Raw genomic sequence first — 26,320 nt, 5'->3', positions numbered from 1 at the left:
TCCACAGTCAGAAAACATTTAAGTCAAAAGGACTTTTCCACACGCCTCTTAACTGGTGTTCAAGAAATGAAAGGGTGATGGGAAATGAATCCTTTATTGATTCTAGTCATGATTTTCAGATGGTCCACATGCTGCCTGAAAAAAAATCTGCCTCTCCCGTCTAATGGGAACATGGAAGTGAGCCTCTCACTGAAAGGAAGACAAAGGAGAGAGAATGTCTTTAGAAAGAATGGCTGTGCTTGGATCTTGAATTAGCACAGCTAATTTGAAAAACCAAAGTGGCCATCAGTCTTGTGAGAAGATAAGCCCTTGTTTAAAAAGCAAATTTTGGGGTATTACAACTAAAGATGCCTTCTCCCTGCTCTGGGTTAAAGCTCTGGGCTGCCAATATCCTGCACGCTCTCTGAGTTTCCAGTTTTCACCCTACTTTCTGGTCAGCTAGAACCTAAGACTGAGGAACTCTGTCCTAATTCTTCCTTGGTGTATTTTAAAAAATGAGACTGGGAAAAAAGGAGAGGAAGGGGAGAGGTGGGTAAAGATGCCTACCTTAGGTCCCCTCCAGCCTTAAACCATGGAATCTAAAGATCTGAGCTCCGAGGCCCAGAAGGTGACCACCCATGCTCCACCCACCTCTGAGCCTGAGGTTGAGAATTCCACGTCCTAGAGGTGGTCACCGAGAGATCAGCGTCTCACACCAGAGGCAACTCCCTGGCACACACGTCGTAGGCTGCAGTGCCCGCTTCCTTGAGTCAAACATACAGCCAACAGGAAGAGCAATACGCCAAGGTCAGCTCAAACTAGAGCTACATAGAAGGGCAACGATGTGTCAGAGCTACGCGCCGTCCCATGCACTGCCCTCCGACCATGGCACACAAGCACATGCTGTGCAAAGACTCCTTCGCGGTTCCATGACTCTTTGAGACTGTCCAAACCCGTTAAGAATCCACTTCCACAACTTGTTCCCATTTCTTAGGAAGACAAATTACTCCAGTCTGATAACCACTGTGGGAGTGGAAATTCCAGGCAGCAACAACCCCACCAGTAGGCTTTTTCAAGGGCCAGAGAAGGAAGTGGCTGAGGAACTTTCACCATGCCAGGTAGCAGGGAGAATAAGCAGCTATGGCACATGGAGAGCTGACCAGCTACCAGATGCTTTGCTGACTACACAACGCCAACGGCCTCCTTTAATCCTCAAAACCTTATTAGGTGAGTAATGTCATCATATCCATCTTATATGTAAGGGAACCGAGGCTCAGGAAGTCAAGTGACTGAACCGTGGTCATCTCCCCAACCATTTCTTTTCCCCCTGCACTTAGTGGCTTGCAGAATCCTAGTTCCCTGACCAGGGATCAAACCTGGGCTCCAGCATTGGAAGCGCAGAGTTCTAACCACAGGACCACCAGGGCATTTCCATGATTATCCTTTTTAAGGCTGACACCAAAATATGCATTTCCTAGGTGGCTCAGATGGAGAAGGCAATGGCAAGCCACTCCAGTACTCTTGCCTAGAAAATCCCATGGATGGAGGAGCCTGGTAGGCTGCAGTCCGTGGGGTCGCTAAGGGTTGGACACGACTGAGCGACTTCACTTTCACTTTTCACTTTCACACATTGGAGAAGGAAATGGCAACCCACTCTGGTGTTCTTGCCTGGAGAATCCCAGGGACAGGGGAGCCTGGTGGGCTTCCGTCTATGGGGTCGCACAGTCGGACACGACTGAAGTGATTTGGCAGCAGCAGCAGCAGCAGGTGGCTCAGATGGTAAAAAATCTGCCTGCAATGCAGGGCACCTGGGTTTGAGCCCTAGGTTGAGAAGAGCCCCTGGAGACGGGAATGGCTACCCACTACAGTATTCTTGCCTAGAGAATTCCATGGACAGAGGAGCCTGGTGGGCTACAGTCCATGGAGTCGCAGAGTCTGATGCAACTGAGCAACTAAGACTTTCAGGCAAGTCTGATGCTAGGGCCCCTACTCCAATCTGCTATCCCACAACCCTTGACAGTGAAGACGCTTAAAATACTGAGACTTTGGGGGGCATAGATCTGATAGTTTAATAATCTGTGCTCAGTCGCATCTGACTCTGCAGCCCCATGGAGTAGCCAGTTGCATTTCCCAGGCAAGAATACTGGAGAGGGGTGTCATTTCCTACTCCAGGGGGTCTTCCCAACCCAGGGATCGAGCCCCCCTCCCCCGCCTCTCGCCTCTCTTGCATTGATTGGCAGGTGGAGTCTTTACCTCTAACACCACCTGGGAAGTCCCTTAATGACTTTAGATGGATGTAACTACTCACCCCTCACTAGCCTGCCCTCCTCCAGACTCTTCTCTGGAGGCTTGTCCCAGAACAAGCTCTTCACAGTCCAGCACAGGCTTCAGTATCTCCTATATTTCAAGTCAGACTTAGACCCTTCGTAGCCATGTGACCTTGGACAAGGTACTTCGAGTCTCAGTTTACTACCTTGTGTGAGGATTACATGAAATAATCCATGAACACCCCAAGCCTGGAACATCTGAAATGCTCCTAAGTTCAGGCTGCCATCTCCCCTCACACCTGGCCCTGTTCTAGGGGTGGCGGATCCTTCATGTGCCGCTTGTCCAGCGGTGGGACTGGCTTCTGAGCTGCCCCATGAACAGCACTGGGAGTCCCGAGGCTCCTTGGTAGAGTCACTTTTATTGAGAAAGATAGTTTTAGGAACAAACCACAAAAATAATTCTTTCACTGGATTGGCCTCTTGTGATTTTGCAGTGAGGAGCCTGGAATATGGGTGGCTCCCTAACTTCCGAACCGATCAATGACCTTCTGTATCCACTTCTTCAGGCGGAAGACGTGTGTGTAGAAGCCATATTTTCCATCCCTGTCACAGCCTTCACCCCATGAGACAATGCCCATTTGATACCAGCGGTTGTTAGAGGGGCTCTGAGGAAGAGACATGGGGTTTCCAATAGAGTCAAGCCCAAGGTAGGGTCAAGCAGTTGTTCCTGAAACCTCAGGTCCCTCCCCGCCACCCAGAAGGATCTAGCCACCAGCTCCGGGCGCTCTGAGACGCTTACCTTCATGACGAAGGGTCCCCCGCTGTCGCCCTCACAAGCATCCCCTCGTTTGCCTTCACCAGGCTTGTAACCTTGAGAGAGAACCGCAGTGCTCAGGGAGAGACCAGCTCACGCTCCAGCCACGCGCCCCTCCAGAAAGCCTGCCGGTGAGTGCCCACCGACTGCTTCCAGCCCTCCCTGACTCTGCGCATTGCCTCACCCACACATCCAGTCCAGGGGTCTTCAACACATAGCCCCAGTCCAGCCACTCCTCACTCCTTCTGGACCTGGGCCCATGACATACCACTCTCCCCGGACCGCTGCTTTCTCTACCTCTCACTGCCTACAGTCCAGTCTCCACCCAACAGGCAGAGTGACTTACAAAACACATCAGACAGGTAGCTGAGAATAACGGCAGTTGCCTTTATCCAAACATCCCCAAGTATCCTCCACAAACAATGCAGAGGAACTCAAAGAACAACAAAAGCTACACAAGAACTACACATTCAACATAAGTGTAACCCAGAGAACACCCAGACTTCAAACCGCTTTAATGTGTCTAAAGGTGAAAGTGTTAGTCGCTCCGTTGTGTCCAACTCTTTGCGAATGCATGGACTGTGCAAACGCACAGACTGATGTCCACCAGGCTCCTCTGTCCGTGGAATTCTCCAGGCAAGAATACTGGAGTGGGTTGCCATTCCCTTCTCCAGGGGACCTCCCCAACCCAGGGACTGAACCCACGTCTCCCGCTTTGCAGGCAGATTTGCAGGTTCTTTACCATCTCAGCCACCAGGGGAGCCCATTAGTTAGATACATTAATTAATGTACATTTATTAATGTATCTAACTGTACATTTAATATCAAGACTTATGTGGAGATGAGGAGGGGAAAATATCTACTAGATCAAAGAAATAGAGGCATATGAGTTAGGAATCTTGTAAATAACCCCAAACCTGCAAAATGAATAGATGAAAACTAAGTAGACCTAAAGACACAACAGGACAGCAATAAATATGAACAAAAACAGCCCAGCTAACAAAAATCCCCACACAAACATGGAACAGAAATATCTGACCGGATTAAATATCAAGCGGGGAAGTCCCTGACAGCCTAGTGGTTAGCATTCCAGGCTTTCAGTGCCGTGAACCTGGTTCAATCCATGGTCAGGGAGCTGAGGTCCTGGAGCTGCACGATACGGCCAAGAATAAGAAGAGATATCCTCAAGCAAAATTCTGGTATGTGAAAAAGAATTAATCAGAAATTCAGAAATCAAATGGACAAAACAATGGTAAGTAGTTAAAAGCAGAAAGTGGTTGAAATGGAACTCACTAAGGGAAGAAAGGAAGCAAGGGGACGGAATTAATATGTACAATTAAGTCCAAGAAAACTTCATGGAAATAAAAGACCGGATGTGCACATTGAAAGGACCCACTGGGAACCTGGCAAATCTGATCTAAAACACTCAACTCTGAGACCTATTCCAAAAAACTGAGACTTCAGAGATGAAGAAAATACCTTCAAGGCCTCCAAGCAAAAACACCAACTCCCTTGCAAGAGCAAAAGAATTACAATTGGCATCAGACTTGGAAAACAATGTACAAAGTAAGTAACAAATTTGAGGGAGGAAAACTTAAACCATGGATTTTATATCCAATGCTGCTGAACTTGAGGTATCAGTTCAGTTCAGTTCAGTTCAGTCGCTCAGTCGTGTCCGACTCTCCGCGACCCCATGAATCACAGCACGCCAGGCCTCCCTGTCCATCACCAACTCCCGGAGTACATTCAAACTCATGTCCACAGAGTCGGTGATGCCATCCAGCCATCTCATTCTCCGTCGTCCCCTTCTCCTCCCGCCCCCAACCTTTCCCAGCATCAGAGTCTTTTCCAGTGAGTCAACTCGTCGCATGAGGTGGCCAAAGTATTGGAGTTTCAGCTTTAGCATCAGTCCCTCCAATGAACATCCAGGATTGATCTCCTTTAGAATGGACTGGTTGGATCTTCTTGCAGTATAAGGGACTCTCAAGAGTCTTCTCCAACACCACAGTTCAAAAGCATCGATTCTTCGGCGATCAGCTTTCTTCACAGTCCAACTCTCACATCCATACATGACCACGGGAAAAACCATTGCCTTGACTAGACGGACCTTGGTTGGCAAAGTAATGTCTCTGCTTTTTAATATACTATCAAGGTTGGTCATAACTTTCCTTCCAAGGAGCAAGCGTCTTTTAATTTCAGGGCTGCAATCAGCATCCGCAGTGATTTTGGAGCCCAAAAAAATAAAGTCTGACACTGTTTCCACTGTTTTTCCATCTATTTCCCATGAAGTGATGGGACCAGATGCCATGATCTTTGTTTTCTGAATGTTGAGCTTCAAGCCAACCTTTTCACTCTCCTCTTTCACTTTCATCAAGAGGCTTTTGAGTTCCTCTTCACTTTCTGCCATAAGGGTAGTGTCATCTGCATATCTGAGGTTATTGATATTTCTCCCAGCAATCTTGATTCCAGCTTGTGCTTCTTCCAGCCCAGCGTTCCTCATGATGTACTCTGCATATAAGTTAAATAAGCAAGGTGACAATATACAGCCTTGACGTACACCTTTTCCTATTTGGAACCAGTCTGTTGTTCCATGTCCGGTTCTAACTGTTGCTTCCTGACCTGCATACAGGTTTCTCATCAAGGCTATAGTAAACCAGTTAGTTACAAACAAGAACTCAGGAAATTCTTTACACATAACCCTCTTGAAAAATCTACTAGTATACAAGTTTCATCCAACCAGGAGATGGATGCCTCAACAAAAGGGCTGATTAACTTCCAACAAGTAGGAAAAATACAATGAAAAGTATGAGGGGAGAAAAGAAAGAAGAAAGCAGCTCACTGACTGTAACTCCCTCCTGCTGACCACACAACAATCCAGTGTCAGTTCAGCCGCTCAGCCGTGTCCGACTCTTTGCGACCCCATGGACCGCAGCACAGCAGGCCTCCCTGTCCACCACCAACTCCCAGAGCTTGCTCAAACTCAAGTCTATTGAGTCGGTGATGCCATCCAGCCATCTCATTCTCAGTTGTCCCCTTCTCCTCCCACCCCCAATCCCTCCCAGCATCAGGGTCTTTTCCAGTGAGTCAGTTCTTTACACAGGTGGCCAAAGTATTGGAGTTTCAGCTTCAGCATCAGTCCCTCCAATGAACACCCAGGACTGATCTCCTTCAGGATGGACTGGTTGGACCTCCTTGCAGTCCAAGGGACTCTCAAGAATCTTCTCCAGCACCACAGTTCAAAAGCATCAATTCTTCAGTGCTCAGCTTTCTTCACAGTGCAACTCTCACATCCATACATGACCACAGGAAAAACCATAGCCTTGACTAGACGGACCTTTGTCGGCAAAGTAATGTCTCTGCTTTTTAATATGCTGTCTAGGTTGGTCATGGCTTTTCTTCCAGGGAGCAAGCCTCTTTTAATTTCATGGCTGCAGTCACTGTCTGCAGTGATTTTGGAGCCCAGAAACATAAGGTCTGCCACTGTCTCCACTGTTCCCCGTCCACACGACAATTAACAGAGTAGAGGAAATAAGGGCATCTCAAAAAGGGGAGAGACCAAGGATGATGAGCAGAGCAAACATGCAGCCTCCCTAGTTACGTGAATCCCAGTTACGTGAAACCGCAACAGCTCACAACGCCAACAGCACATCTGGGCCAGGAGCCGCCGACGGACGTGCAGTGCAGCGGTGGCTCAAGAAGCTCTGCAGAGGAGACGAGAGCCTTGAAGATGCGCCATGTTGTGGCCAGCCATTGGAAGCTGACAACAATTGAGAGGATCATCAAAGCTGATCCTCTTACAGCTACACGAGAAGATGCTGAAGAACTCAACACTGACCATTCAACAGTCGTTTGGCATTTGAAGCAAACTGGAAAGGTGGAAAAGCTCAATAAGTGGGTGTCTTATGAGCTGACAGCAATTCAAAAACATGATCTTCTCTTATTCCACACAAAAACAACTAACCACTGCTCGACTGGATTGCGATGTGCTCGATGAGTGAATTTTATATGACAACCAGCGATGATCAGCCCAGTCGCTGAACCAAGAAGAGGCTCCAAAGCACTTCCCAAAGCAAACTTGCACCAAACAAGGTCATGGTCACTGTCCACTGGTCTGCTGCCTGCCTGATCCTCTACAGCTTTCTGAATGCCAAAGAAACTGTTACATCTGAAAATTATGCTCAGCAAAGCAAGAGATGCCCTGGAACTGCAGCACCGACAGCTGGCACCGTGCCACAGAAAGGGCCCAGTCCTTCTTCGTGACAGCACTCAGCTGCCCCCTGTACAACCCACGCTTCAAAAGGGGGATGGGCTGAGCTCAAGTTTTGCCTCATCCGCCATATTCCCTTGACCTCTCGCCAACCAACTACCATGTCTTCAAGCATCTCAACAACTTTTTGCAGGGAATAATGTTTCCACAACCAGGAGGCGGCAGAAAATGCTTTCTAAGAGTTCACTGAATCCTGAAGCATAGATTTTTATGCTACAGGAATAAGCAAACTTATTTCTCACTGACAAAAACATGTTGATAGTGATGGTTCCAATTTTGATTAATAATGATGTGTCTGAGCCTAGCTGTAATGATTTAAAATTCATGATCCAAAACCGCAAAAAAAAAAGAACCCACGCAACTACGTTAGCACCAACCTATTAATACTTCCTGCACTGATGCTGTGAACCCCTCAAAGTCATCCGTGAGGGTTGGAACAACTTCTAAACTCCTGTTCATGTCAACATTTTGATCTCTTTCCATGCATCACAAATGTTCTTAATGGCATCTAGAATGGTGAGTCCTTTCCATAAGCTTTTCAATTTACTTTGCCCAGATCCATCAGAGGAATTAACATTTATGGCAGCTATAGCCTTATGAAATATATTTCTTACAATCATAAGACTTGAAAGCCAAAACCACTTCTTGATCCACGGGCTGCAGATTGGATACTGTGTTCAGTTCAGTTCATTTCAGTTCAGTCGCTCAGTCGTGTCCGACTCTTTGCAACCCCATGAATCACAGCACGCCAGGCCTCCTTGTCCATCACCAACTCCCGGAGTTCACTCAAACTCATGTCCACAGAGTCAGTGATGCCATCCAGCCATCTCATTCTCTGTCGTCCCCTTCTCTTCCCGCCCCCAATCTTTCCCAGCATCAGAGTATTTTCCAGTGAGTCAACTCGTCGCGTGAGGTGGCCAAAGTATTGGAGTTTCAGCTTTAGCATCAGTCCCTCCAGTGAACACCCAGGACTGATCTCCTTTAGAATGAACTGGTTGGATCTCCTTGCAGTCCAAGGGACTCTCAATATTGTGTTAGCAGGCATGAAAACATTAATCTTGTGGTATGTCTTCATCAGAGCTCTTGGGTAACCAGGTGCATTGTCAATGAGAAGGAATATTTTGAAAGGAATATTTTTTCTCTGAGCATCAAGTCTCAACAGTGGACTGAAAACACTCAGTAATCTATATTGTGAACAGATGTGCTGTCATCAGACCTTGTTGTTCTGATTAGGGAACACGGGAAGAGGAGATTTAACATACTTCTGAAGGACTGGTGGCTCGAATGGTAAAGAATCTGCCTGCAATGCAGGAGACCTGGGTTTGACCCCCGAGACAGGAAGATCCTCTGAAGAAGGAAATGGCAGCCCATTCTAGTAATCCTGCCTGGAAAATTCCATGGACAGAGGGGCCTGGCTGGCTACAGTCCATGGGATCCCAAAGAGTTGGACATGACTGAACATCTAACTCTTTAAGGGCCCTAGGATTTTCTTAAGGGTAAAGGAACATTGGCTTCAACTTTAAGTCACCAGCTGTATCAGCCCCTAACAAGAGAGCCAGTCTATCCTTTAAAGTTTTGAAGCCAGGCACTGACTTCTCCTCTCTAACTATGAAAGTCCTAGAGGGCATCTTCTTCCAATATACGGCGGTTTTGTCTGCACTGGAAATCAGTGGTTTAGTATAGTCATTTTCATGAATTATCTTAGCTGAATCCTCTGAATAACTCGCTGCTTCACGTTGCACTTGGATGTTAGAAAGACAGCTTCTTTCCCTAAACCTCATGAATCAATCTCTGCTAGCTTCTACGTTTTGGCTTAAGGGAATGCTGTGGCTAATTCTCTCCAGACCACTAAAACTTTCTTCATATCACCAATCAGGATGTATTGCTTTCTTATCATTTATGTGTTCACTATAATAGCAGTTTTTTTTTGCGGGGCGGGGGGGGGGGGTCACACTCCAAGGCATGCAGCACCTTAATCCCCTAACCAGGGATTGAACCTGTGCCCCCTGCAGTGGAAGCATGGAATCTTAACCACTGAACTGCCAGGGAAGTCTCTAGAATAGCACCTTTACGTACCCTTTAGAAGTTTTCCTTTGCACTTACAGCTTGGCTAACTGTTTGACACAAGATTTACATGCCTTGCTCCTTAAGCTGAATCATTTCTAGCTTTTGATTTAGGACGAGACAGGTGCAGCTCTTCCTGTCACCTGAACACTTAGAGGCTGTGGTAGCGTTATTGACTGGCCTCACTGCCATAGTCCGTGTCTCAGAGAACAGAGGCCGAGGAAAGAGGGGCAGTCAGAACACACGGCGTGCTGTCTATGTGGGTGCAGCTCGTGATGCCCCAAAACAACTACAATAGTAACATCTGATCACAGATCACCATAACAAATATAATAATAATGAGAAAATTGGACACATTGTCAGAATTACTGAACTGTGACACAGAAACATGAAGTGAGCAAATGTTGGTAAAATGGCTCCCAGAGACTTGACACAAACCTTCAATTTGTACAACAAACAAACAAACACAATATCCGGGAAGGGCAATGATGCAAGGCGAAGACCTAAGCACCCATCAACAGAAACAGATGAAGAAGATACAGCAGACACACACATACACACAGTATTACTCGGCCAAAAAAGAATGAAATTCCGCCATTTGCCATAACATGCATGAACCTAGAGGGCAGTGTGCTTAGTGAAACAGTCAGACTGACGAAGACAAATACTGTGTTGTCACTTACCTGTGGAATCCAAAAAATAAAACAGATTCACTGGCAGAGACCAAACTAGGGGAAAGGGAGGTGCGGAGGGGCAAGACGGGGCTGGGGGGTAATAGGGACACGCGGCCACACACAGAGTAAACAACCAAGATCCGCTGAGCAGTACAGGGAGACAGCCGTTATTCTGTAATACCTTTAAATGGAGCATAAGCTCAACACACTGGATCGCTGTGTTGCACACCGGACACTAATCTTGTACGTCAACTATGCTTACATGAAATGTGTAATATGTAAACAAACAGAGCGAAGCCAAGACTTGAACACATGCCTGCGCTGTTAGCGGGTCTCACCCTCCCAGCCCGCCGCGCCCAGGGGACTTGCCGGCACAGAACATGTTGTCGGTGATGCGGATCCGGGTGGAGGCCTTGCACACCGGCCGCTCCACGAGAGGCAGGTTGACCACCTGCAGGACGCTGGGCTGCACCTCGGCAACGCTGGTGGTCCACGTCTCCCTCCGGTTGCCCCAGCCCGTCACCCGCCCTTTGAACCCAGCCTGGAGCAGCCTTTGGGGAAGGAAGAAGGACCCAGTGAGAACAGACCTGCCCAGGAGCCTCCCGGCCCCAGCACCACCCCTTAGGGCCCTGAGTCTAAGACCCCCATGCAGGAAGGCCCGAGGCCTGGAAATGGGAAGGAGCTTCAGCAAGGCGACAGGATGTCAGAGTCGGGCCCAGAACCCAGCCCAGGACCCTCAGCCAAAAGCCGCCCCCTCCGCCACCCCCCGGCTGCCCTCCCGGCTGCCCCACTTGGCTGCTGTCTCCTTGTCGGGCAGGCACACGGGGTGGATGTGTTCGGAGAATTCGATGGGCCTCTTGAGCTTCAGCAGGGCGATGTCCCGGTCCAGATTCTCCTTCCAGTTGTATCTGGGGTGGATGTAGATCTTGTCCAGCATGGAGATCTTTTCAACCTTCCGCTCATACCTGTGCAGATCCCAGCAGAGAAAAAAGAGAAGCTGCAGGCCACCCAGGGAGGTCGGCGGGTTCCTCAAGGAGGCAAACTGCCTGCCTTCAGGGGCTGGAAGTCAGGGTAACCAGCGGGCCCGGCTCCTGCCTTGGCAGGCCGCCAGCAGCTTCTTCCCAGCCTGAAGTTGCCCCAAGACTTCAGGATCACGCAGCCCAGGCAGGAAGTGGGAGGACACAGGCTGCGGGCCCTGATCCAAACAGCCTCTACTCAGGGGTCACACCTGGGCCACGTACTGATGCCTGGAAGGGTGCCAAGGGTAGGCCAGGACTCTGTTCTCTGCGAAGGCTTAGTTTCTCTGTCCCAGGTCCAAGCTTTAGTCAGGACATGCCCAAATAGACTTTATAGCAGAGACTGCTGGGTTTTCTACCGTGAGAGATGTACAGACATTCCCCTGGTGTCTCAGAGCCATGGGGCTCTCACAGTCCCGCTGCACACCCAGGGCCCCTTCTGTACCTGGTGCGGGAGTGCTTGCCGATGCGCACCAGAAGGTCGTTCTCAGTGAAGTTCTTGTCCCAAGGCGGGTACAGAAGACAGTGGGCGGCCGTGAGGACCCAGCGGTCACTGATGAGGCTGGCTCCACACAGCAGCTCCTGGGGACTCTTCCTAAAGAGCATCACCTGCCTGAGGGAAGAAGTGGGAAGGATTAGGAGGTGGCACGGTTGGGTTGGGGGTGGGAGCTGCCCCATTCACCAGCCCTACAAGCAGAAAGGTCCATCTAGTCAAGGCTATGGTTTTCCAGTAGTCATGTACGGATGTGACAGTTGGACCATAAAGAAGGCAGAGCGCTGAAGAATTGATGCTTTTGAACTGTGCTGTTGGAGAAGACTCTTGAGAGTCCCCTGGACAGCAAGGAAATCAAACCTGTCAATCTAAAGGAAATCAATTCTGAATATTCATTAGAAGGACTGATGCCAACGCTTCAGTCCTTTGTCCACCTGATGCGAAGAGCTGATTCACTGGAAAAGACCCTGATGCTGGGAAAGATTGAAGGCAGGAGGAGAAGGGGACGACAGAGGATGAGTTGGTTGGATGGTGTCACCGACTCAATGGCCATGAGTTTGAGCAAACTCTGGGAGATAGTGAAGGACAGGGAAGCCTGGCGTGCTACAGTCCATGGGGTCGCAAAGAGTCGGACATGACTTAGTGACAGAACAACAAAAACAAGCAGAAAGTCCCAAGTTTAAGAATGAATTGGACAGAGCTAACTGCTGGGCCCAGACCCCAGCTTGACCTGGCCACCCTTGGGGACAGGGCATTCATGTGACACGAAGGGGCAGCCACCTGCGTTTTGCACCTCTCCTTCCCACCTCCCAACCCCCCATCGAGCTTTTCCAGGCCAGAGTTGGCACTGCTTAGCAGAGCTCTGGGGTCAGAAGAACTGGACTCGAGTCCTGCTATGTAACCCATTCCTAACAGCTTCACCATCTGATTTGGAGAAGTAACAAACCCAAATCTAAATAGGTGGCAGTGAGGATTCGATGCGATGCTGGTGCCGGGCTAGGTTACCAGTGGAGCCCAAGTCCGTGAGCGCGGAGAAGGCTCCGGGGTGCGGGGTGGGGGGTGGGAGAGGGTGCGGGGGAGGCAAGGAGCACGCACCAGGGCGCCAGGCCAACCTCCGCGTCCTGACCCGCCACGATGCGCCCCTCGATGTAGGACTCGAAAAGCTCCGTCTCCGTTTGGTCCTGCAGCTTCTTCTTCTCGAACAGGGGTCGCAGGCCGCAGTCTAAGGAGCAGGCGGGACCGTGAGAGGTGGAGCCGCGGCCCCGCCCGCATGCCGTGACCCCCGCGCCTTACCGGCCTCCCCGGCGCCGAAGGTATTCTCGTTGAAGAAGGGCTGGAAATGGTCCTCAGACGTGCGTCCTTCGATGGCCGCGTCTGGCTCCTCAACCAGCCCGTCTCCCAGGTCCCCATCCACCGGCTCCCCTGCAGGGACCCAGACACGGGCTGCGGCTGGGCCGGGCCACGCCTCACCCGCCGCCTGGACCCCCGAGCCCCTACGCGGGGCGGCCGTGTGGCGTCGAGGTTAAGCGTGCAAGCGTGCCTGGGTGCTCGCGGGCCTCACGGGCCTCAGCTGTGAGCAGGGGCCAGGCTCGCCCACCTGCCTCAGGCGGGGCTGTCAGGAAGGCGCTCTGCGCACGCGGGGAGCCGAGACAAGGCGAGGCGCTGCTCCTGCTCTGACCCCGGCCCTGCCCGCTCTCGGCCCGGCCCTGCCCTCTCACCGCAGTAGTTCAGGTCACAGTACTCAAAGTCGCCAGGCTGGCCGGCCACGTAGCACCAGGCGCCCTCCTCATCCCCGTCAGGGTTGCGGCAGAAGTTCTCCACCAGGGGCACGGCCGGGTTGAAGTCCTGGTCCTTGCTCAGGGCCTTGGCCTGCTCGCTGCTCCAGGCAAGGCAGCGGGACCCGCGTGTCGTCACCGCCAGGCGCCCCTGGTACTCCCGGCCGCGGTCCGGGACGCACGTCTCCAGTTGAGGCGACGAACTGGTGGAGGAGCCTCCCGACCGCGGGATCACCTCCGCTGTGACTCGGTCCTGGCCTGAAGAGAGGGGACACAGAGCATGGGACCACGGTGGAGCCAGACAGGATGGGACGCTCTGCCCCGTGACCTTTGACCCGTGTGATGTCAAGTCACTTAACCTCTGCGAGCCTCAGTCCACTTGTCTGCGAAAGGGATCGCTGATGAGGTTTGTTTTTGCAGGGTTGTTGAGATTTAAATGATCTCTGGCGCAGGGGTCTGGGGCATGACTAGCCAGGGATAGTACCCAGGTTTCACCTCCTGCGCTGTCTGTACTCTATTGCTAGTGCCTGCCCGGAACCTAAAGGATTCTCAAAGGCCCAGTAGGAAAGATAGCTGGATCGACTGAGGATGACAGAAACCAGCCCATGCTTGGTAGATTGAGTTACGGGCACTAAGTCGTTATCCCTGCCTGAATGCACACCCTCTGCCCTGTTATCTTAAACAAAGTGTAGCCTCCACCTCCCGACCTTGGACTTGCTCTGGCCAAAGGCATGTGGGCAGAACTGACTCTGCCAGTTCCGTGTGCTTCTGTTTACTGTTTGGTATTTCTGCCATCCCCATGGAAGAAGCTGCAGCCTTTCTGCCTCCCTCACCGTGGAAGAGCAGACCTGGACCCACCCTCCCGAACAGCCGAGCTCAGCTGGATCCATTGTTTGAAGCGGGCCCCCCGCCGAGCCCAGCTTACACCTGGACCCCACAGACGCATGAGTGAGTGCAGCTGCAAGAAGCAGAGCCACCCCAGCCGACCCCCAGACACATGAAAAATAAACGCTTGCTGGTGTCTGCCCCTGAGCCTTTGTGGTTTGTTGGTCATTTTGTGGGCTCTGCGGCACTGTTGTGATTATAACTAGCTGTCGCGTGATGGGAATTAATAATGAGAATCGTGCAGGGCTGCACTGTACGAGGCTCGCTGTTGGTGTTCAGAAAAGGGCATGTGGCCTGAGATGGTTAGGAAGGGTTTCCTGGAGAGAAGAAGGCCCCGGGCAGGAAGGAAGCCACGTCCTGGATCGTAAGGAAGGAAATGCTGTGGAGGGAGAGGAGGAGGCTGGAAGTGGACTCGCTCTGGCCTCCTGACATCACTAACCGGGAAGTGTCAGTAACTAACCCCAGTCAGAGGGCGCTGGCATCTCGATTCCTGTCCTGCGCTGCCAGCCCGCGCAGACCCATGGGCTATGGCCGTGGGCCACCAACCGCCCCCGCTCACCGCACACGGGGATGCTGCACTCTTCCCTCCGCAGAGTAGGGGATGTGGTGTAGCACCAGGGCCCGGTAATGCTGCCGTCTGGGTTGCGGCAAAAATTCTCCCGTAGGTCGGCCCCCGGGTGGGTGGTAGAGTTGATTCTGGAATAGAAAGTGGCTCAGCAAGAAGCCTCCCTCCTCCCCACCCCACGCCCAGCAGCGCCTCGCCCCCAGCGTCTCAGCAGACAGGCCTGCCCGTCACTCACTCTGGCTTATGTGGGTAGCGACTCTTCCACAGCTGGCACTCGATGCCTGACCGGGTGACGTTCACGTTCCCTCGGTAGTTCATCCCCACACCTTCAGCGCAGTTTCCTGCGGAGACCCCAGTCCTGGTGTCTGACGCCGAGGACTTGTCCACCCTCCCTTCTCTCCTCGTAAAGCTGTTGGTCCGTCCCCTCCAAGCTACTTCTGCTCCGTGACCCTTAACCTGCCTTTGCTCAGCACTTCCTTTGTGCCCAGCAGGTCTACAACCCATTCAACAGCAGGCACCAAACATGCACTGAGCGCCCCCTGTGTGACAACCACGTGACAGGCGCTGTGCCCAGTCCTAAGGACACCGCGATGAATAAGGCGTCAGAGTCACGGCAGGGCCCTGCCCTCACGGAGCTCACATCCAGCGGCTCCCCACAGCAGAATGAAAGAGTGAGCAAGGTCCTTAGGATCTGGCCCCCATCTGCCTGTCCTGCGCTCTTGGTCCTCAAGCCTAAGGGCCTTTGCACACGCTCGTACCTTGGCCTTGGAATGCTTTCCTATTTATTCATCAGCGCATCCCACACATACAAGTAAAACTCCTCCTGGGGAGTGGTCCTTGATTCTGCCAGCTAACCAAATGCTCCCTCTCCTGGAATTCTCTGGGCACCTGGAACAGAACTTTTCTCTCAATTAATTTGATGTTTTCTATTTTTGCTTTCCTATGAAACTATGAGCTCATTCATTCTCTTAAAATTCCCAGCACTTGACTATAGAGCTTGACACATCACAGAGGTTTAGTGAGAGTTCTACTGAATAAATTACTTAACCCATGAAGGCATGGCCAGTGATTAAAAACCACGTTGCGGGGCCTACTGTCATACTAAAGGTGTATTCGGGATGCGGTGGAGAAGGGACAATGTGCCCGGAAGGCTCCGCAAGGTGGTGGCATTTGCACTAGTTCTTGAAGGACAGGGTGGGGTGGGGTGGTTCAACAGTGAGGGCTCTCTGGGGGGAGATAATCATGTTAACAGGGGCCAGGATCTGACATATCTTGGCCTGTTTAGAGAAATGCTTGCTTTCAGGAAGTGAGGGCTCTGGGTTCAGGGTTGATGTGATGGGAGAGAAGGCTAGAAGAGAAGGTTAAAGTCAGAACCCACCAAGTTCACCAGGCTAAGAAGCCTGTGCTTTATTCTGGGGACAACGGGGGTGGTGTTGGAGAATGAATGTGATGTTATCGAAGCTCTGCCTTGGGGACACGGGGAAGACTGATTGGCATGGGCAGGGGCTTGGCTGAGAATGAGGCCTCAACATTAATTCATGACGTGTTTATTCATTTCCTCCTCCACAATGAATCATCCTATGGATGATTGCCAGGCACACAGCCAGGGGCAAAGACGCATCCTTGACCTCAGGAACAGAAAGGGCATGTCAGCTGCCAGAGGCCACTGCCCCCCACCCCTACTGCACACGGGGGTCTCCCCACCCCCATGTCATTTCCTCACCTTCCAGACATTCATTGAGCTTTTCTCGAGGATTTCTCGCCGACTCACAAGCTAGAAAAGACCCAGAGACACCACTGAGATTGAGGTGGGGACGGAACTCAGGAACAGAGGAATGGGCAGACAGACGGAAGGGAGGAAGGAACGAGGCAGGGGTGCAGGGACGGGTGGTTGGGTGGACCAGAAGATTCTCTGGGGTGGAGCACTCTCCAGCTGGGGTCCCCAGGACTCCCCTCCCAGAGCAAAGTCTTCCGAGTGTTCACCTGTGTACTTGGCCCAGAACACATCCTGAAAAACAAGGCTGAGTATGAGGCTGTGGCAGGATCCCTGTGGCTTTTTAGAGTCCGCTTTGTCTTCTCCCTATACTTGCCTCTTTCCCTCACTCTGCTTATCCCCTGGGGACGTGAGGGGCGCTGTCTCTACCCCTCCACCCTCCCAGGTCAGCCAAGACTGAAAGGGATTTCTGTGGGTGAGGAGGGGCCCAGGCAGAGCCCCGGGGAAGGGAAGGCTGCATGGGGCTCCTGGGACACTGAGCCCCAGGCTTGACCGGGGCCCCAGTGCCCAAGGAGGGCACAGAAGTCGCAGCAGAGCTAAAGTTGAGACATGTGGCCAGCGCCAGCGGCTCCAGAGATCCCAACGTGGACAGACGTCTGAAGACTGAGGAGCCCCCTTCCCTCGAAGCCCTGGAGCCTTGCCAGACCCTGGGGCCTTGACAGAGCCAAGGGGCTGGGCCCTCCCAAAAAGACTGAGCTGTTCATCCCAGCGGCCCAGAAAAACGGGGCCCACACGACGTGATCAACAGAGAGCTCCACGTTCCTTGGTCCCCTCCTCTGTGCTCCTGCAGCCGGGGAGCCCTTGGAGGGAGCCAGGCCCTGCCTCACCGGGGCCTCACCGTGGCACTGAGAGACTCCAGGGCCTCGAAGGCCTCCTCGCGGCTGCATGGCTCCTCCAGGCACTCTCGCTCCAGGTTGCCCTTCCGCAACTCCTCCAGGAAGCCGCTGTTGGCACGGCGGGCCCTCTGGAGCAGCGAGGATGCTTGCCGACGGGCCAGGAACACTGCAGTGGGAGGGAGTGGGACGACGGCCACCGTGGGGGCAGGAAGCAAGCCCGGCCGCCTGCTGGCTTCCGAAACGGGGGAGGGGGCCTCCGGGGTGGCAGCAGGACCCGGAAAGCTGCTAATGGCAGCCCACTAGCCCCTCCTTTCAGGGGTCACCCCCAGCCCACTTTCCATACTGCCTGAGAGCAGCAGTTGGTGTCCATCCGCCCGGAGCGCCCAGCTCCTTCCCTGAGCTGGACACGGGGAGGATCTAGGGACCCGCCCTGCTTCTCTCAGTGGAGACCCCAGCCCACGGGCCCCACACCCCAGCCCGCCAGCCTATCGCAGCTTCCAGCGCCCCCCCTTACCATGCTGGCTGTGCACGAGGCTGAACAGGGCAGCCAGGGCCAGGCAGCCAGGCAGCCGCGGGCCTCGGACGTGCGCCATGGTGTGTCCGCTCCCGGCACTCTGCGGGCTGGTCCTGACCCCTCCGGGTTAATGTTGAACCAACGTGAAGTAATCAGCCGGGAGGCGGAGGTCAGCGGGTCAGGGCCGTGGGGACACGCAGATGGAGAGCCCACCCCCGCCATCCGGGAGGACGGCCGGGTCCTCCGGGAACCAGGGATGGGGGACCTGGGAGGAAGCCCCAGAGTGGAGCCCAGAGGTGCTGCTGCCGTCCAGCCTCTCCCTCTCCGGGGTCAGGGGGGTCACAGGGCTCTCCTGCAGGCTCCTTCCCATGCTAGCGCATGGCGATGGTCGCTTCGACCTCTGTGGGCAGTGGGGAGAGTGGCTTGCTGCAGAGACTGAAGGTGGTTCTGAACACAGAGGGGAGCTTAGTAAGCAGCAGCTGCCAGTCGGGAGTCCACCGTCCACACAGAAGGAATGGAGGGGAGGGCGTGGCCAGATGGGAGCCGCCATGTGACCCCAGGACAGCCTGGGGCAGGGCCGGCCACCGGCGCTGTGGAGGGTCCCACGGCCCCTCCCTGCCGGGCGGGCATGTTCCTGTGTAGCGGTTGCGGGAGGAGGAGCCGGGCCCTGGGCCTCCCAGGCCTCTGGTCTGTCTTCGTTCCCAGGTTGCCCAGGACCAGTGGCCCGCAGGGGCAGCTCAGAACCCCACGCCCGCCGATCTCCAGGGCAGGGCCCTCCCTGTCCCCACCCCTGTCTGCCCCGGGTCCGGGCCCAGAGTGGCTGCTGCTCCCACATGACCCCGTGCCCGGGCCTCCCCCATTTCCCGATTGCAGTATGAAAGGTAAATATTAGTCCTGGGTCTAATTAGGACAGAGGGCCAAAGAGCAGGAACATAGGGAGCACGGGTTTTTGCCTCGCCATCCTCTGGGCCTGGCCATTTGGGGTCTGGACTGGGGTCATGTCCAGCGTGGGAAGATCGCAGGGAGAGGCCCAGGGCAGAGCAGGTGAGGGAGGGGTGGCAGGGAACTAGGGACCAGGGTTCCTGGGAGTCAGCTCAGCTCCTGGGTGACCCGGTTCCACCACTGTATATATATATTTACATTATACATATACTCATTCCTATTTACAAACTGAGGTTCAGCTTGTGTACAACAATGTTGAAACAACTGACAGTGTTTCACTCAAACTGTTATTACGCACACACCCATGTAACTACCACCAGCTCAAGAAGAGGACATTTCCAGCCCCCAGCAGACTCCTTCGAGTCATTCCTGAAATGGTCACTACTCTAACTCCCATCATTACTGCCATAGATCAGTGTTCCTACTTTTGCACTTCGTATAAACGGAAACCACCAGCATATACCTGTCTGTCTGGCTTCTCTCGCTCAGCACATTTCTGAGGTTCATCCCTGCTGTGTTTATCAGCGATCTGTTCCTTTTAAAGCTGTGTAATATTTCATTGCATGAATATTGTAATTTCATTTATACATTCACCTGTTGGTGAGCTTCTTGGGTGGTGCTAGTGGTAAAGAACCCACCTGACAATGGAGGACACACGAGAGACACGGGTTCGATCCTTGGGTTGGGAAAATCTGCTGGAGAAGGAAATGGCAACCCACTGCAGCATTCTTGCCTGGCGGATCTCAAGGACAGAGGAGCCAGAGTGAGGCCTCCACATGGGGCTGCAGTGAATAGTACTGCTGTGGATATCCGTGGACAGGTCTCCCGGTGTAGATAAGCACTGATTTCTGTTGCGCACAGAAGATCTGGGAGTGGGTCCCAAGGCAGGCGTTTGTTTTGACTGAGACTCCTTGACAAATAGCCGTCCCAAGTGGTTGCACTGGTTTACGCTTCCACCAGCAAGGTTTGGAGACTTTCAGCAGCTTGTGTCACACCGGTTCACATCTAGCCACTTCACAGCGACCATTCTGAGGGATGCGTCGGTGTCTCGTTGTGGCTTTAATTTGTATTCCCTGTTGACTAATGATGTTGAGCCTACTTCATTTTTTTTTTCTTGGAATGGTGAAAAGATCTCACCCCATTAATTTCTTTAAAAACTCCATACGAGTAAGGAAGGGGGTAGAGCTGAAGAGGGATGTAGTTTCATCCTTCCTGATTTTTTTTGAAGGGGGGGCCCCCCACCCCCTCACTGTGGCCATGTGGAACTTCCCAGACCAGGGATTGAACCTGTGTACCCTGCAGTGGAAGCACAGAGTCTTAACCCCTGGACTACCAGGACAGTCCTCATCCTTCCTGCTCGAAGGGAGGTGCTCTTCCTTCTGCTGAGAAGCAGCCTGGGCCAGTGCTGAGCCAACCTGAGCGGGAGGAGAGACTGCTGGCCAGGAGAAGGACACGACACGTAACAGCGGCCCCCTTCTCCTGAGAGTTCTGGCTGAGTGAGGGGCCTGCTGACTGCCCTGACTGTTCCCTCACTGTCAGAAACCCCCATCCTGACAGCCAAGTACGGCAGCATGCAGGATAGTGCTGGCTTGGGAGGCTGGTCCTGGGTCTCACTGCCTGTAAAACCAGAAAGGTAACAACATTCACTTCGCAAGGCTGTTGTTGAAAAGCTGAAGGTCACACTGGCCTCTCCACAGGCTCTTCTTTGGAGTTGCAGCCTTGCCGAGTCCATGGCACGCTTGTGCACAGACACGGCTGTGCAGGGGCAAGGCTTGGCCATGTCTTCCTCAAGCTATTTTCAGACGATGTTCCCAAGGGGAAAACATGAGATTTGTTTATAAGGATTCCTGCTTTCCCAGGCTTGTTCCTGGATTTATGAATCAGGATGATGAATTTACAAGCTGTGATAGTACCCATGGCCATGTCCATTTAGGGGGGAGAACTTTTCTGATGAGAACTTCATTCTGAGCATGTCCAGACATCTGGTCCTTGGCAGACACTGGACCCAACCCAAATGGTTCAGTTGGTTGTAAGCAGAGTTAAGAACGATGGGTTGGATGGCCAAACTGGGTTCTTTGGTCAGGAGAGAGATGGCATGGATACTGCCGTGAGCACTTGGAGCCAGGGACAACCAGCAAGACTCTCAGGCCATTCTGATTTTTTTTTTTTTTTGGTAGTATTTTCTTGGCTGTGCCACCCAGCATGTGAGATCTTAGTTCCCCAACCAGGGAATGAACCTGCGTCCCTCGCATTGGAAGCATGGAGTCTTAACCACTGGATCACCAGGGAATTCCCATTATGATAAATTTGATTTTGTGTTTTATCTTATCTCCATGATTCCTCTTGTCCCTTCACAGACCACCTCCCAGCTCTCAAATCCTGATATGCTTGTGCTCTCACTGTGATTCTTTGAATTCCAAATACCTCTTGTCTCCTTCCAGGCCTAGTTGGATTCCGTTTACTGTTGCGAAGTCAAAACTAAATTACCCCAAAGCATATTATACTGTTTGTAAAGTCTCACAAGGCCTGCCACACAGTAAGCACTCAATAAACAGCACGGATTATGGGATATGATGCAGGAAGGAATCCACAATGATGCCAATGAAGCGCTCTTCCTCTAAGAGTGAACCTGGACTGGATCAAACCTCTTGATTCAATTACTAGTTTAGAGGACGCACAGACAACAGAGGAGTAGTAAGACGCCGACCACGAGGAAGGAGGGACACTTGACAGGACAAATGACCCTGGTTTCTCTAACAGATTCATGACACGGAAATGAAAGGGGTGGGTGACAGACTGCTCAGAACAGAAGCGTGAGAAAGGAGCTAACAACAAACGCACACAGGGAACAGAATGACCATGGCTGGTTCAGACCTTTGAACACATCAACTGTAAAAAGACTGATTTTGGACAAATAAAATCTAAACATAGGTTAGATATGCAATGATATGGAAGAGTTATTTTTAGTTTGCTCAGTGTTAGCTGACATAGTGCTTTTAAATCCTGGTGAGTTACAGATTATAGGTAGGGATTTACAATAAACAGATGAAACAAGCAGAGCAAAATGTTACTGATCATTAAATCTAGGTGGTAGGGATTGTTATGTTATTCTTTTACATGTTTTGTGTTTGAAAACGTTTATGATGAAAGTGGACTTAATTTCTTGAGAAATGGAGGCCAGGATTATCAAGTGGGTCCCAGTTGGACAGCGTCCCTGCTCTCTTGAGTGAACACAAGACTGCACCCACACTTTATGTTGTGTAGAGGGCTGGGGGAGAGCACCCCTCTGTGAGTGTGGCTCTGGGGGGACCCGAGAGTTCTGTGGGACAGGGAAGCACTTCCATGGGTGAAGGGCCCCAGTGGACTGAGCACAGGCTCCGGCCTCAGGGCCCACCGCAAGTCACCCAGCCTCCAGGGACCTTCTCCCTGGAATTCTCTGGGGCCAGGAGGTATCTACAGTCAAGTTTGTCATTCCTGCTTTCACCACAAACACACACCTGCACCTTTCAAGCAGGTTGCATCTTCCTCTGAGAAGAAGGCCATAATGAGGGGTTGCAAGTTGGCATCAAAGAAAATCATGGGTGAAGCCAACATTATGCTGTAAAGTGAAGCTCTATAATCATTGGAAACAGCCAAATTGTGTCCCAGGATATAGAATTACAGAATTTCAGAGCCAGAAAGGAGATCAGATATTACTAAATCCAGACATTTTGAAACCTAGGCCTCTGGGCATGTACTACATGGTGGCCTGTCTTTTTGCATATTAAAAAAAACACAAAAAATCATACAAGTAATTTTTATAATTTTTTTCCCCAAGAATTCCCTGGCAATTCAGTGGATAGGACTCAAGCTTTTATTGCCGAGGACCCTGGTTTGATCCCTCACTGGGGAGCTAAGATTCCATAAGCTACATGGTGGGGCCAAAAAATAAAAAATGGAATTTTCTCCCTTTTGGCTGAAATATACCTTTTTAGGTGGTTGCTTTTTCATTAAGCTGATCAGCAGTTTTCTATTTTGATTTTAAAATATAAATTAAAAAATAAATGAAAATATAAATCAATTTCTCTTAATATATATTTTTAAAATATAAGACCCACAGAAGAAAAAAAAAAGTGAGCCAGAAAAGGCTTCACGATGAAGCTGAGATTGGGATCCACTGATCTGATCACGTCCCAGGTCATTGAAGAAAAGGAGCCTCCGAATTGGGAAGCTAGGTCAAGGTCTCACAGAGAGGTGCTCATCCAGTGAGGGCCAGGACCTGCCCCCTGTGTCCTGGGCCACTGCTCTTCTCACACGACCACGTCTCGACACTTTGGCAGGGTACAGCCTAACTGCACTACGCACTTATCCAAGGGGGATCCGTTCTAAGACCCTCAGGGGATGCCTGAGACCATGGACAGTATCCATACTGCTTTTTCCTATACTAACAGGAGGGATGTCTACACTGAAGGGATGATGCACAGCCTGGGTGGGAGGGTGAGAGACTTCACTGTGCTTAAAATTTGCAAATTATTTCCAGAATTTCCCATTTAATGCTGTTGGATGGGAGTTGACTGTAGGTAACTGAAACCACAGAAAGTGGAAATCAAGGTAGGGGGGACTACTGTGTATCCACAGGACGTGTACCTGAACCCAGAAGTACTGAGCGATGCTGACCTGTCCAAACACGCGCTACCTACAGGCACCATGTGCCTCAATCCTGTCCTCCAGGTTAAGGGGGCTGCTTCCAATACTGTTTTGTTTTTTTTTTAATTTCGTTACGCCAAGTCTTAGTTGAAACATGTGAGATCTAGCTTCCTGACTAGGGATGGAACCCAGACCCCTGCATTGGGAGTGCAGAGTCTTTACCACTGGACCATCAGGGAAGTCCCTCCAATACTATTAATAACCAGCTGCAACTTATTAGGTGCTCACCGTGTGCCAGGTATGTGGTACCTGATGAGACAGGAACTACGGCTAGTCCCATTTTATGGACGAGGAAAGAGGCACGAAGTAACTCGCCTGAGATTACGCAGCCAGTTCAGGGTGAAGCTGTGATCCATACCTGCACTTGTCTAGTCCACAAATCAAATTCTATTCTATTGTGAAGACTTTTCTCAGTATTAAAGCTGCAAGTCAGGATAAAAGATCCCTTGTCTCCCACCCTTTCTGATGTTTGGCTCAGCAGCTATACACACTGCGTGGTTCGATCTGTGGAAAGGCTTCCAGCAACGTTTTCATTGCAACTTTGCTCTACAGCAAGCAGCAGCATTCACTTTCGGTGCAAAATACACCAAACAGTTCAAAGTGACTTCTCAGTGGACAGAGAATGGAAGTGGGGAACAAAGGACTTCCAACACTGTAATGAAACAGCAACTGTCTTGATATGTGGGAGGGGATATCTTCTCAACCACATTCCCGAGATCAGTTTTCCCAAGACCTGTCACTGCATTTTATTTCCACTGGAGAGGCACTACAGTGCCTTCGGAAGGCCTGGGGCCTGTCCTGGTTCTGCTGTTCTCTGGTCTCATGCCTCTGTGGGGGCCTTCTGTCCTGGCCGCTGTTGTCTTATCTGAAATGGGAGGAAGCTGGACGATGCTCTTCGACATCCATTCCCACTTCAGCTGTCAGCGCTGAGGACAGGCTGCTAATCCAGGTGCCTCTGAATTCGGTGACATGATCTGACACTGCTCTGCCACTCCAGAGACAATCTCAGTGGAGAGAAAAGGTCCCCATCTGTGTGAGGATGTACCAAAGTGGGAGATAAACACCCCAGATTTTTGACTAAGGGTGGTTGTGGGCATCGACAGGCCTTCCCAGCAACCCAAAGTACCCCCGTTTCCCTGCACAGTTCAACCTCAAGCAATAGTCATGTCCCAGGTTACCTAACACTGGCTAGACACAGCCGAGTAGTCACTTGAGTTGGAATGATCTGCCCCAAACTGGAGACGGAAAAGAATAAAACCTACCAGGCTGAGTCAGGGGGTTGGCTGACTCAAAACTATTATTAGCATCCGTTTTTCAGGTTTAGGATGGTGTGGGCTTGCTTTCCACAGATCGTCACCGTCTCTCGCTGTCTTCCCTCTCCTTGGACAATCTCAGAATGACACTCTGCCAAGAAGTTATTCAGGCGTGGTGGGTGGATGAATTAGTCAGCGGCCAAGCAGGAGACACAGGCTGCTTGTGGCGCCGTGATCGAGTGATGGGGAGCTGGAGGACATGCCACGTTGCAATCCTGGCTCTGACTGTGTGGTCTCAGCTGGGACTACCCCACTATGAATCGGTTTCTCCGTCTGTGAAACGGGGGCACGACACCCAATTTGCAGAACAGAAGGAGGGAACAAGAATGTGAGCTCCCGTCTCCCTTGCCTCCCCCTTCTCAGAGCAACCTCCAGTGTGGCTTCCAGCTGCCCGCACTCAGCTCACTGGCAGCTTCTGCAAATTTCCACCTTCTCAACAGGCATGGCCATTGGCGCCCTTCTCGCTGAGATGCTCTTCCATCGTTTCCACGACTCACACGCGGCAGGTTTTCCTGTTTCATCAGAGGCTGCCTTAGTCCCTCCTGCGGGGCTACCCCTCTCCCCAAAGGCCATGCCATTCCAACTGGCAATCTCCCTCCTCACCCCAGCCCAGCCCACATCACAGCTGCCCTGCTCCCACACCAGGGCCACCTAACTTGCTAAGTCAGAAAGTTGGAGCCAGAGCTTTCTCTCCCTCTCTGAAGTCGGTTGCTTCTCGCTTCCAGAGAACATGTCACCCCAAGCCCTGGCCACCACCGACAGTCGCTGCCCAGCCCTCGCCTCCTTCCCCACCCCGCCTGGGCCATGCTGGCCCTTGCTTGAACTCGCTGGGCCCTGGCGGCCCTGCTCCCTCCGCCTGGAGCCCGCTGGCTGCAGACACTGGCCTGGCCCCCTCCTCTCCAGGGCACGGTCTGTATCGCTTTACTGAAGGCCTTCCCTGACCGCCCTCTGTGGAGCCTCACTCCCCATTCCAGCCCCTCCCTGCGTTACTCTTCCCTGCAAGGACCATGATCTGCTATGTGTTTCCTGGCTTTTCACACAGAGACGGTAACTCCACGAGAGCAGACAGTTGTCCCCGCTAGCTCTGACGCCCAGCACACAGGGAGCGCCGTTTGCTGTCCATGGCTGCACCCCCACTGCTGCCTCACTGACTTCCCACACCTGCATCTCGCCCGCTCATCCTCTCTGGGATCTCTTTAAATACCAGTCTCCCATCCCCCTGCTCACCACCCTTCAAAGAGCCCCTCAACGTCCTGAGAATAAACCCCAAACTGTGTGACCTGGCCCTGCCTCACCCCTCGTTCCCTGTTCCAGCCACACTCATCTCAGGGGCTCACGCCCCAGACCCTCACCAGGGCATTTTCACACGCAGCTCCCCACACCCCCACCATCCCCTGTACCGACTCATCCACCGCGTGGCCACTGAAACGCAGGGCAGCAGAGCGTGGAGGGTAAG

At 52.0% G+C, this 26,320-nt stretch overlaps 1 protein-coding gene and 1 long non-coding RNA gene across 4 annotated transcripts; one reads left to right on the top strand and one right to left on the bottom strand.

Annotated features, from left to right (window-relative positions):
* Positions 1 to 84: 84 nt before the first annotated feature.
* On the top strand, positions 85 to 12,888 carry LOC129554804 (uncharacterized). 2 transcript variants are annotated; one of them, XR_016039011.1, is made up of 3 exons: positions 85 to 1,206; positions 3,108 to 3,191; positions 12,780 to 12,888. It is a non-coding gene; the product is annotated as an uncharacterized LOC129554804 (long non-coding RNA). The 2 variants fall into 2 exon arrangements; XR_008685653.2 differs by lacking the exon at positions 85 to 1,206 and adding an exon at positions 2,834 to 2,953.
* F2 (coagulation factor II, thrombin) lies at positions 2,768 to 26,277 on the bottom strand. Of its 2 annotated transcripts, XM_055423974.2 has the most exons (14): positions 17,924 to 26,277; positions 17,412 to 17,575; positions 16,783 to 16,807; positions 16,523 to 16,573; positions 15,035 to 15,140; positions 14,794 to 14,930; positions 13,293 to 13,607; positions 12,868 to 12,996; positions 12,670 to 12,796; positions 11,527 to 11,694; positions 10,857 to 11,030; positions 10,435 to 10,616; positions 3,046 to 3,116; positions 2,768 to 2,911 (listed from the first exon to the last, which is right to left on the bottom strand). In XM_055423974.2, the coding sequence occupies exons 1-14, from the start codon at positions 18,000 to 18,002 to the stop codon at positions 2,768 to 2,770; spliced, it is 1,872 nt and encodes a 623-aa protein (XP_055279949.1). In that variant the 5' UTR covers positions 18,003 to 26,277. The 2 variants fall into 2 exon arrangements, with proteins under 2 accessions (XP_055279949.1, XP_055279950.1); XM_055423975.2 differs by lacking the exon at positions 16,783 to 16,807.
* Positions 26,278 to 26,320: the final 43 nt, after the last annotated feature.

Source organism: Moschus berezovskii, chromosome 14 (genome assembly GCF_049115385.1).
Source record: "Moschus berezovskii isolate FMDL1 chromosome 14, NW_MosBer_1.0, whole genome shotgun sequence".
NCBI lineage: Eukaryota > Metazoa > Chordata > Mammalia > Artiodactyla > Moschidae > Moschus > Moschus berezovskii.
Note: the sequence above shows the minus strand (reverse complement) of the source record. Positions and strands in the feature narration are given on the sequence as shown.